Consider the following 12,842-nt stretch of genomic DNA (forward strand, 5'->3'; position numbering starts at 1 on the left):
TCCTCCTCTAGTGCATTAGATTTTAAATTCTGTGAAGGTAGAGATTCACTGTTAATTGTCGACTCTTTAGGAGATAGATGTGTGTGTGTATCTCCAGAAGAGTAGTCTATAAATATATATATCCTGAAGAGTAGTGTCTTTCTCTTCGTGTGTGTATACATATATACATATAAATATATTTGTATATCTATGTACTTATATATGCAAATACTCATGTTACTTCCCAGAAAAAGATTTAAGATGTCATCTTTGTAGACCAGGAGTTGAAAAACTCTTTAAAGGCCACAGCTATTTAGAAAAGAGGAACTGAGATCCAGTTCTGGAAAAGTGACAACTCTTCTAATTGGTAGTCATGAGGTCCACCAAGAAAGTAACTTGTTATGGTAAAGACTGATCTCCAGTGTGTCAAATGGCACTGGGTTTATATTGGAAAAGTTTTTAGTGTACTTAAGACTGTGAAATGAATTTTATGGGTGCTTAGAGATTCAAAGAGTTAAGCTTTTTAAAATGGCAATTCCAAATGAACAAACAATAACAAATGAGGAATACTTTAAAATTTGATGTGTATGATCCATCAAGTCAATTAGTAAATATTTATGGTTCTTTCTTTCTCAAAGAGAACAAATAACATTATGAGGGTGATGTCTTGACTTGCATGTGAGTTAAATTTAAGTGAGATAGAGCTTTGCTAATTTGGCAGCCTCACTTTCTCCTTCAGAGTCATCAAAGTCCAGTAGCAGGACAAAAGTCGCTAGAACTGGTGATGCCCAGGATGTAGCGGGTGACCTTGGCCTTTCTAAATTAAGGTCTTTCTAAGTATCAATTTTCGTAAGACATAGGTTTCCACAGTGGGAGAAACTGCTACCTGTAGGGCTCTGGAACAATTCAGGAGGCCAGTAGTAGCCTCGGGTGTGATTTGGGGGTGTTGAATAAAAATAAGAGAGCGTAGAAGCACAAGGAAAGAAGAAAAGAAAAATGTGGAAAACCATTAGTACATGTTTCATCTGTTGTCTAACAGAGTGATTACATTATTTTCCAAATAAACATTCAAAATGCCAGTTATAACCTATCAGTGGGTCAAGTCCTCTGACAGGTCTTAACAAGCAAGTGTTGGCAGGCAAGTGTGTAGCACGTTGTTGGGAAGTCCAGCATACGTGGACGGACAAGAAATATGTGTGCATAATGACTTGTTTACAAAATTGTTACGTGATGCAGTATTGCATCATCAGAATTTCAATTCAGGGAAAACCTCACAAATTGACAATAAATTATTAAATTTAAGATACATCATTAAAGATATATTTTTTTGAAATGATGCAAATTTAAAAAAAAACACTAAAGGGTTAAAGAAAGAAGGGAGGGGAAGGGTGTTGAGTAATTTTTTTTTTTTGAAAAGATGGTTCTTAGACCAAATAAGTTTGGGAACCTCTGGAAGGCATTGTTATTTCATGACTGAGAGACAAAAGATGGCCCAATTTACCATCAGAAAACCATCTGTCTGGGAGGAGTAGGCCTTGGACAGAAAACAATTGCTGTTTACATTCCTTCTAAACTGTCAGATTTTAAATAATGAGCCACAAAGCTTGAGGTGGGGGCTACTACTGACCCCTGATCCGAGCCTGAGTGATTTGGGTGTAAAGGTGGAGTCAAGTAGCTCCATTTGAAACACAGTGGGCTTTTTTAAAGCCTGTTTTTTCAGAGCTGTATTTCAAGAACTCAAATGAAAGCTGTGGTGGACAAAAAGTAAATTGTTCAGTTTTTTGAAGAAGAAAAGAATAGTAATAATAATGAAGATAAGTAAATACCTAAGATCCCAAGATTATTAGCGACAGAGCCATTTATTAATTACCTTTTAGGTCCTGTGCTAAAGTCTCTGTCCTCAAGGAGCTTACCGTCTAATGGGGAAGCTAGATAGAAAGGAGGGAAGGAGAGGTGGGGAATATTCCTGCATCTTGACTTGTGACTCATGACTCCTGACTCCTGACTGGAAGGGCTGTGAGCACCAAGGCCCATTGAATCCTGGACCCCTATGGAAAAAGACAGGCCGCCATTGAGAACTTTGAAAATATTGCATAAATTTTGTAAGCATTTTATATAGAATTGTTAATCTTGCTTGATAGGCTTTTATTCCATAAGGAATGGGATAGTAATAGAGGAGATATGTGTGAAGGTTAAAAGAAATAAGGAGCTAAGAAATCCTAAAAAGATGGGCTTTGAAGATTAGGTATAAATTGGGCATGCCTAGAGCTGGGAGGGGGCTATAGATGATGAGCCAGCCAAGTAGAAAGAGGTGCTTAACCAAGATAACAATTCATTAGTCAGCAAGTATTTATTAAGCACTTCCTGTGTGCCAGGTGCTAGGGATGTAATTCGAAAGAATGAAACAATGCCTTCCTAAGCTCTTACGTTATGATGGGGAGGAGATCAAATATATGCATTACAATATAGTTAATTTATCCAAATATATACAAAGTGTATAAGCACAGTAGTTTGAGAGGGAAAGCTCTAGTGTTTGGGAGAATCAGGAAAGGATTCATGAAGAAGATGCTGCTTTTGCTTAAAGCTTAAAGGAAGAGAGAGACTTTGAACTGGAGGTGAGGAGTGAGGGCATTTCTGGCTTGTGGTGTGGCCAGTGCGAAAGCACAGAGATGAGAGGAAGAGTATTGTTTGTGGGAAACAAGGAGACACCAGTTTGTTTGGATTGCAGAATGTGGGGGAAAGTAACATTCATTGAGGCTCTGTTGTGGGCCATGACAAAAGTGGAACCAGGGTGGCTTGATTTAACCAAGGTTGTTGTATGCCAAGCTTCTGTGGAGCATAACTTTGAGTTGGCTTGCCATTTGGAGGGTTGGTTGTTGACCCAGCCATGGAATTTTTGCACAAGGAAGTCTTTAGGACTTTGGTGGGAGACCTCTTGATAATTGTTTTTCATCTTTTTTTTTTGGCAGCTTTGAACTGCTTTTACATTTCTGAACTACATTTTACTTCCTTGTGGATTTCTTTTTACTTGGGGGAGTTCGATCATTTTCAGTGAAATGGTTTGTCTGAACCCTCAGCTTCTGAGTAATGAATTTCACCAGACAAGTAACTGACAGCCTGGAAAGAAAGGTTGGGGACAAGGGCTTTAATACATAAGAGTACTAGACTTGGAATCAGAGAAACCATGTTCAGATACTGTCTCAGACACTTACTAGCTCTGTGACCCTCAGTAAGACATTTAATGTCAGTCTCAGTTTCCACAGCTGTAAAATGAGGATAATAGCACCTGTCTTCCAGGGTTGTGGTGAGGACCAAATGAAATAATGTATAAGTGCTTTGCCAAAGAAACTTTAAAACAGTCTATACTAGCAGTGATAATAATAATTTTTGTTGTTTTAATTGACTTAAAATTAACCAACAAGCATTTCCTAAGTGCCTATTACATACTAGATACTTTGCTAGGCATTGGGACACTGATAGGACCTGTATACATTGATAGCTTGTAGAAACCCCCACAAGTTTTATGCTTAGTGGGGCTTTTTTTTTTTTTAACTAAACTGTTTCTGCTTTCCCTTAAAGCAGAAAAGAATTGAAAAAACAAATAATTTTTTTTTTGATATATTGATCTGTTTTTCTGAATTGTTTTCCTTTTTTTTCTTTTTAAATTATTTGTTATAAAAGATGACTTTCTGGGAGAGAGGTAAAGGGAGAAAATTTGCATGATGAAAAAACAAAAGATATCAATAAAATTTATTTTTTAAAGAAGACATTTCATGAGGTAAACTATTTCCTTTTACTTTAGCAGGCAAGGTGTCCCAGTTGTTGTCTTTTAATTTATTCTGCTTGCAGCAGTCTGAAAGGCATCATTCTGAAGTGTGCCCGCTGCTTTGTAGACTGAAGGAATATGGAAAAGATCATTTGTCTGTAAGCATTCAGAGTACTTTTGTGTCCTGAGTGATTCCTTAAACAAATGCATATAAATTCACAATAGCCAAGCAACTTAAAACCCCCCAAAACTGTCATTAAAAGTATGGACAATACTGTCAAAGGAGTATTATTGTTTAATTTTTAATCCTTCAATAAAACAGTTCTGCCAACACTTCATATTAGCTGCTTAGTCTTGGTATCATATCCAAAAGGCCCAAATATGAATGTGAATGAAAAAAAAAGGGGTTAAAATTATATTTGTTCCTTTCTCCTTATACCCTTATTATTCTCTATGAACATTTAGGGGCTGCTAGTTGGAAGCTTAGGGCATGGAGTAAGGAGTATTCATTGTCCTGCGTTTAATATGGCGTCAGACACTTCCTAGCAATGTGACTCTTGGCAAGTCACTTAACCTTATTGGCCTGAGTTTCCTTATCTGTAAAATGAGCTGGAGAAGGAAATGGCAGATCACTCCAGAATTTTTGCCAAGAAAACCCCAAATGAGGTCACAGAGAGTTGGATATGACTAAAACAATTAAACACTAAAATAACAAAATGAACATTTAACTCCTGTGCACAAAAAGCCAAGACAGTCCCTGACTTCCAGGAGCTTACACTCCTAAGGGAAGAGCCCACCCTTCAGGGATTGGCGGCCAGGGAGGGGCAGTTTTGTTTGCCTCCCTGACACACCCAGTGATTAGAATTGATTTGATCTTGATTTCTCCAAACTTCGGGAGGGTATAGAGGAAGGCCAGGCTTTTAGACAGGACGTTGTAAAAAATGTTAGCTTGGGGGCTCAGGCTTCCTTGAAGTGATTTTGGTGGAGAGTCTGTCCCTAATCCAGAGAGTGGAAGGCCCTGGGTAGAAGTTCTTTTCAGAGATTTTTCTGGTGTGATTGCCTTAGAGAGGAGTACTTTGTGGAGGAATTGGCCAGAGGAGGAGGACTGGTAAGATTTGGAGGCTGATACATACCGATATATAGAGCTATAGGTATTTATCCCTATGTATCCCACTTAGACCCCTCTCCTCTTTGATACGTTTGATCATTAACAGCAGACCCTGTAGATTTTAATGACAAGAATCTAAGTAGGTGCTATGTAGGTAGGAGTAATTAATGGATTTTTGTGTAGCCAGTTTCAGGGGTTCATAGATAAATCAAATGAGTTGTCTTTAGGAAGGTGATTTTTAGGGGAGTTTGCCAAAAAACTGTTTTGATACACTTTTTAAATTTAAAAATATCTTTGATGTTTTTGTCTGTATTATAGTTATTTCAGCCAGTCTTACAAGTTGAACCTTTATGACAAAGGGAAACAATGTTCAATAAAATTTAGATTATCTGAAAGTTTGAAATGGTAAGAGCTATATTTTTGTTGTTGATCTTTGTGAGATCATGACTTCCACATAGAATCACAGAATTCTGCCTCATTGCAGCTCATAGGCTAAAATAGAAGGTTCTTTAAAGAGTTAAAGCATTCTACCATTAAGGTGACAGAATTCTGCCAAGTGGACAGTGTATGAATATGGGGGAAGATAACTAAATGGTAATAATAGAAAACTCACATTTTAGAAAAGAAAAATTACATGTGGCATACTTTAGGTGAGGAAAGTGACAGACTAGAAACCATGAAGTAACTTTTTATCCTTCCTGTGTCATTAATAAGTTAAATAAAAAAGATTACTTAAACATTTTATTCCTGTGGCCTTATCTATGAAATAATGAAAGCTATGTTTACCTCTTTGGGTTGTTATAGGGTATCATAAAATTTTTGCAGTGTAGGACTGTATCTTTTCAAAATAGAAGTTATAGAAGTTCCAATAATGTTATTTCCCCTTGTTTGAATTCATGGAGGGCCAAAGGAAAGGGAAGACATGGCTCCATCCTAAACTTTTTTTTCTTCTTAAAGTGCATGGGAAAGTATTTAAACAGTACAAAATGGTCTTTTTTCAGAATAAAGATCAGCTGAGTAGGTAACATAGGTCAAATCATAGTATAACAATAGAAAAAAAGTGACCTTTTTGTATTGGAATGTTACTTCAAAGCACTGAGCCATTGCCTGGAACTTTGGTTTTAAAAGATTAAAAGACTAGTGTGTTTAGTTTTCTACAATATTTATAAAGTGACAAAAGATAGCTGAACCACGAATCTTGGGTTGAAACACTGTATTCCATTACCCCAAGGGAATAGTGAAATTAGTGAGAATATATGCAGAAGAGCTGGAAATTCTTATATCTTTCAGTAAGTGAACCATGAAAATAGTATCTAAGCACGTTCTTCCTCTGACTTTTGCTTTTTGCAGAGATGTACTGTGATTTTTTTTTTTAATCAGATAGTTAATGAGGATGTAGGGCAAGTACTGTTTTAAGAAAACATCCCATTTGGGACTTGGGGTAAACTACCTACAAATCATTTAGAAAGGCACTTGCTTTCCAGGATATCAAATCAATTAGATGAATTCTAAGGTCTCTTCTGGTTCTTTGATCTTATACATTTACCACACTTTAAAATCTCTTTTTCAAGGTTAGGTCTAAGTATGTCTTTTTCATTTTAAACAAGATTGTTGTCTGAATTAGATTTATAAAAACTTGCCTGAAAAGCTTCCTCCTTGTTTCTACTTTTAATAGTGTGTGTAATAGTTAATGAGGATGTAGGGCAAGTACTGTTTTAAGAAAACATCCCATTTGGGACTTGGGGTAAACTACCTACAAATCATTTAGAAAGGCACTTGCTTTCCAGGATATCAAATCAATTAGATGAATTCTAAGGTCTCTTCTGGTTCTTTGATCTTATACATTTACCACACTTTAAAATCTCTTTTTCAAGGTGAGGTCTAAGTATGTCTTTTTCATTTTAAACAAGATTGTTGTCTGAATTAGATTTATAAAAACTTGCCTGAAAAGCTTCCTCCTTGTTTCTACTTTTAATAGTGTGTGTATGTGTGTGTGTGTGTATGGAAGTTTAAGAGTGTTTATTAAAATTATTTTTATTCATAACTTTTTCTTTGCATAATCTGTTTTTATTGAAGTTTATGACAATTTCATTGCATAAATAGAAAACAATAATTTCTTAAAAATGCATTCTCTTTACCCGAAAAAGGAATAGTCAAAGAGTGTTTCATAGGTTCCCAAAGTGGGTAATACTGCCATCAGGGGTGTGCTTTAATGATCCTGGGGGGTGATAGTAGAAGAAGCCTAAGGAAAGAAAAGAAGAAAATTTTGAAAAACTGTTTGTACATGTGTAATGCTAATTGTGCTAAGGAGAGTTAAAGATCTTCCCCATGCATTAATAGACCTGCCCATTAAGGGAAGCTTGATTAGGGTAGATTTATTTTGTAGGAAGGCCCTCACCTTTTGTTAATTTTTAAGGAGGCTCTAGTTCTCAAGGTTCACTGGTTCTCAGAGATGCCCACTGGTTCTGCTGAGGTAAGGTTTTGTTTTGGGGCTTACTCATTGGAAGTGTTTGTTTGGCCAGACAAGACATGAGTAGCCGTTAAGGAGTCACCCAGCTTTGAAAACCCAGATATTGGTGCTTCTCTCTTTGGTAACTATGTATGTATGTAATGGTCAGACAGTTGACTCTGTCTGTTGGTCTTTATTTCTCTGTTTGTATTTTCTCTGAAATTCAGGGTGCTGATTTTTTCCCCTAAACTATAAGTGAATGATATATGTGCTTGATTAAAGTAGATTGTTGACCTATCAAAAGTTACTTTCTTTTTAGAAAAGCAGATCTAAGAATCTGTACAGCAGGCCTTGCCATTTTAACATGTTTCATCTGTTGTGTAACAGAGTGAAAGTTATAGTGATTATGTTATTTTCCAAATAAACATACAAAATGCAAGTTAGAACTGATCAGTAGTCAAGTCTACTGATCAGATGTCAAATCTGCTGGCAGGTCTTAACAAACAAGTGTTGGCAGGCGAGCATGTAGAGCATTGTAGGGAAGTCCAGCATGCACTTGCAGGAGGAATATGTGTATGTAATGACTTGTTTGCAGTACGATACTATATAGTTACATGGCGTAATACCGCATCATCAAAATGTTAATACAAGAAAAACCTCAGAAATTTATGACATTATTAAATTTAAGATGCATAATTTAAAAAATATTTTTTGAAATGATGCAAATTAAAAAAAAACTTTTAAAGGGTTAAATTACTCAAGGGTGGCCCTGAGTAATTATCTTTTTTGAAAAGGGGGCATTAGGCCAATTAAATTTGGGAACCTCTGTTTTAGATTAACATTATTGTTTCTGATGGCTCTTACTTCCCCCACTCCTAATTTTGTCTGTCTCTTTTCTCTCTTAATATTAACTTGTTTAAATTAGAGCACAACCTCAGCTTACTGTCTGCATTCTTCCCTTTCTATCTAGGCTTTATTTTTATTTCACTTCCACCTTGTGGTTTATAACACATTGATGTAAGGACACTTGGATACATCTTTGGTCACCTATAATTATATGTGAAATTGACAAATTTCCTAATCAAACAGGTTTTCAGGTATTTTTAAGTCACCTGATGTAGCTACTTGGTGACAAGAACTCTTGTCTGAGCTCCTCAAAACTTGGTACCTTCACCTAAATGGAGACACATTTGAGATACACCATCCCAGAATCAGCTGTCCATTTTCAGATAGATGCCTCCCTCTTCTATCTAGTGAGCCATCTCATGTAACAAATAATAAAAAAGAAAAAAAATTTAAAAAATCATTCATCAAAATAATCAGTGCATCTGACAGACCGTATATTGTAGGTTCCCATTTCTTGAGTGAAGGAAGGGAGGTTTGCATTTTCATCTCCAGTTGCATGCTTGGTCTTTATAATTGTGTAGCATTTAGGTTGTGTGTGTGTGTGTGTGTGTGTATATGTGTATGTGTGTATGTGTATTTGATGTATACCTTGTAGAAGGTTTGTATCTTGTTTTGCTGGTTCTGCTTACTTCACTGCATCAGTTCATGTAAGTCTTCCTGTGCTTCTTTGAATTCTTCATAATCATCATTTCTTAGAGTGCAGTGATAATCCATTACAATCATCTGTCACTGTCGTTTAGCTATTCCTCATTTGATGAAAACTTAACTTTGTTTTAGTTCTTTGCTACTACCAAAAGTGCTGAGGTATATACATATACATACATATATAAAAATACATATATACATGTAAATATAGGTGTACATTTAGCTCGGTACCTTTTGTGGTAGCAAAGAACGCATATATATGCTGAAGTATATACATACCCACATCCACACTTATCTATCTTTATCTTTGTATTTGACTTGAGATCTGGCAATAGGATCTCTGGGTCAAAGGGTATAGATATTTTGATCACGTTTTTGGGCTTAATTCTGAATTTCCTTTCAGAATGATTGGACCAGTTCACAACTCCACCAGCAAGATGTTAGTGTGACTTGTTAAATTCAAACAAGTTCATTGATGAAACACTTCATATTTATTTCTTTTGTTTTCAGGTCAGCCAGTATTACTAACCTATCATTGGATCGATCTGGTTCTCCGATGGTTCCCTCATACGAGACATCTGTCAGTCCCCAGGCTAATCGAACATATGTGAAAACAGAGGCCAGTGAGGATGAGCGCAAAATTCTTCTGGTAGTAGCTCAATTATTCTTCAACTGTGAATGACTTTAGTTATTGTCTTTTGTACTTTATTCTTACAAGTGCAAAAGAACATGGGTTAATGGAAATGAAAAACAAAGAAAAGTTATCATTAGTTTATGCTTTTCTTTGGCCTAAATAAGGAAGTTTGTACATTTCAGTAATCATTTTTTCCAGTTCTCTTCTTGTTTCTTTTCTTCTTGAAGTATATAGCCTCATTTAACTGACAACAGTATAGGTTCATAAATTGCATAGACATTATCTTGAATTTTAGTTATTGGAGTAAACTTATATAGCTGTTCAGTATGTGAAAGTTGCTTTAAGTAATAAGACATTTAATAATTTTATATTGGAAAATTCTGTGTATTGATTATCTTAAGAATCCGATTTATTTTTATTTTGAAATTTTTTTTTCAGTTTGGTACTTTTCTTTTCTAACCCAGGTCACAGGCCCTCTTTGACTTAGTCACTTCATTCTTGTCAGTTGCTGGGGCTAAAATTTTTTTTTTTACCCTGTAGACAAGGGTAAAAGGCTTCTGCAGAAAAATCTTTCTTCTCAGCTGAGCTTGTTTCCCCAAATCAGCCATTCAGTTAGCTTTGGAGAATACAGAGTCACTTTAACAATACCATTATGATTAGAGTAGGACCAGTGGATGACTATTACAGATAATTACAAAATATTACAGAAATTAACATATGTTTTTTGGGTGCTTGTTTCATGTAACATTTGAGGTTTGGGGTGAATACTGGAAAGTTGATGCAAAAAAATCTGAGAAATGGTTATGATCTGCATGGGTTCTAGCTAGGGAGATGAAACTGGCATTGTTAGTTATTGTTCATATGTATAAGACATTATTAAATGATAAGTGCCAGATACATGATTTAGAGTCAATGCTAGAAGAATTCAGAGGGCATAGATCATTGGGAGTGGGGTTAGGTAGGGTAGGGAGGGCCTTACTGAGGATCTAGAACTTATATTGGGCCTTTAAGTATCAGAGAGATTTGGATGGAAGAGTAGGGGAGGGTTTCTTAGGGATGGGGTGGGGAAGATTACAACACAAGAAAAAACTGAGACCAAAAATATGCTTAGGTATATTGGAGGAAGTATGGGCCTTGTGATGTTCTCTGTCTCTTGTTTGAGGACTAAATGATATTAGCTAAATTCAGATGGACTTCTCACTAGATTGGTCACACAAGGTGTGAATTTTTTGACTTCAGCAACCTGAAGATACCATCTAATAAATCATAGAAAGGTTGTAATCTACAACCCAGAAGGAGTACCCAACATGACCATAGATTCTTCAGTTATTGAAGAAAATAAGGATTGAGGGTCAATGAATAATCCAACCCTGTTGGGGTTGAGGGTTTGTTTTTGAAGTACTAGAGTAATATAAGGTTGGTGAAGTAGGTTAGGACATTAAATCCATCATAATGAGTTTGATGAGAGATAGTGTGTTTTGTAGTAAAAATGTATTAATGACCCATGGTCAAGAAATCTAGGTTCTAGTCAATGTTCTGCCACTAAGTAGCTTTAAGAATTCAGTTTCTCATCTGTAAAATAAAGGTGTTGTACTAGATTTCATTCATCAGATACTTGGTTAAACTAGATGATTTGACTCTTCCCAACTTTAAAATTCTAACTTTATGACTATCGTGACCACTTAATGTTTTGTGGTGAAGTGGTATTGAATTAAGGAATTTTAAAGCTGATAGAGAAATTAGAAGTCTAGTCCTTATTTCCAAATGGACAAACTGAGGCCCACTGTGGATATGTGATTTGCTTTATGTTTCACCTAATAAAAGTGTTATCGTAGAAAGATAAGAGTAGGAACAGTGTGTCAGATGGGAATAAGGAAGAGAAAAGACTACTTGGCAGCTTATCTCAGTGGCCTATAAGTGAACTGGAGGAAAAATTGATTGAGGAACTGGTTGGTTTCTTTCACTCATTTACTCCCTATATCCAAAGATAATTCAGATTTTGGAATCTGGGTGACTTGGTGAATGATGGTAATTACTAACAAAAATTAGGAAATCAGAATGGAAGAGGGGCAGAGCAGTTTGAGGGCTGGAATATAGATGCTTTCTGTTTTAGATACACTTGAGTTTTGGGTGGCAGCAGAAGCGCAAAGTGGAAATATCTAGTTATGGAAGATAGGTCAGTCTGAATCTTACTCATCCAGAGATGATGGAAGCCTGCTGATACCTGAATTCTCCTGGGAAAATGTATAAAGAGGATAAGGAACAGACTTAGCTAATGCTTGTAGTTTTCAGTTGGAAAAAGAGATACAAACAAAGGAGAAAAACAAGCTGTTTGAATATTAAAAGATTTAGGATAATGTATGATAGAATCCAGGAAAGGAGAGAGTTTTAAGGAATGACTTACTAACAAACAGTATGAAATACTTCAGAGAAGTCAAGGAGAATGACTACTGAGAAAAGGGTATTGATTTGTTGGATTGCTTTTTTTTCTTTTGAAATTGGGCAGGCCTTTATTAATCTTTATGTCCATTCCCCCTGAAGAAGGCCCTTCCTCACGCAGCTCCTTGGGCCTGCTCATTAGTTTCTGATCTCTAACCTGTCTATGCTAGGTTGCAACCCTAATCACCTAGAAATGTCTTACTTCCTAGTCACATGGCTCCATGTTCTCCTCTCTGATAGGCCCTTCCTGCACCTTAGTTTTTGATCTCTAACCTGATCATGCTAGGCCACAACCCCCTATCACCCAGGAATGTGGACAACAGAACCTTCTTACTTCCCACAAAATCCCCCCTTTCTTTGTTAAAATTTTTGTTTCCACACCTAAACCCAATCAATAAATACCTCCTTACATTCTTCCCCTATGAATTCTTCCTTTCATCTGTTCCCCTTTATATGAATCTGGAAAAGGAGCAAAGTTGACCAATGCATTGACTGATTGCAAGGGGGCAGTCCCCTTGTTATAAGTATAGAAACAGATTCAAAATACAAAGGTAGATCAATGAATTGTCCATTCAGAGGTTCCATCTCATACAGCAGTCTGGGGAGGAACATCATCTGATGCAGTTTTCTGCTCTGGATGCTCCTTCTGGCTGTCTTCAGTACTACATCTCTGCATCTTCTTCCCTTTATCTTTTTGTAGAAATCCAAATGTTCACTCTCCTACAAAACTGACCTTGATACAATTTTAGATGACCATTTCTAAGCTTTATGTGCTTATCACTCTTACAAAATCAAAATTAGAAATTTGGCCAATTGTCATGTTTAAGAAATTGACATTAGAACCCAGTTTTTACACCTTACGTTAATTCACTATTCATTTCCCCCATCATCAGGAAGATGAGATTTCCTAAGGAGT

At 36.2% G+C, this 12,842-nt stretch overlaps 1 protein-coding gene across 7 annotated transcripts in view; it reads left to right on the forward strand.

Moving 5' to 3' along the window:
- PIKFYVE (phosphoinositide kinase, FYVE-type zinc finger containing) overlaps positions 1-12,842 on the forward strand; it is a 118,556-nt gene that overhangs the window by 22,268 nt on the left and 83,446 nt on the right. For all 7 annotated transcript variants that reach the window (XM_072617428.1, XM_072617426.1, XM_072617429.1 and 4 more), the window contains one exon: positions 9,364-9,502. In XM_072617428.1, the coding sequence (XP_072473529.1) occupies positions 9,364-9,502 (139 nt within the window). The remainder of the gene's footprint in view (positions 1-9,363; positions 9,503-12,842) is intronic.

The sequence above is a fragment of the Notamacropus eugenii genome, chromosome 6, assembly GCF_028372415.1.
Source record: "Notamacropus eugenii isolate mMacEug1 chromosome 6, mMacEug1.pri_v2, whole genome shotgun sequence".
In the NCBI taxonomy this organism is placed as follows: domain Eukaryota; kingdom Metazoa; phylum Chordata; class Mammalia; order Diprotodontia; family Macropodidae; genus Notamacropus; species Notamacropus eugenii.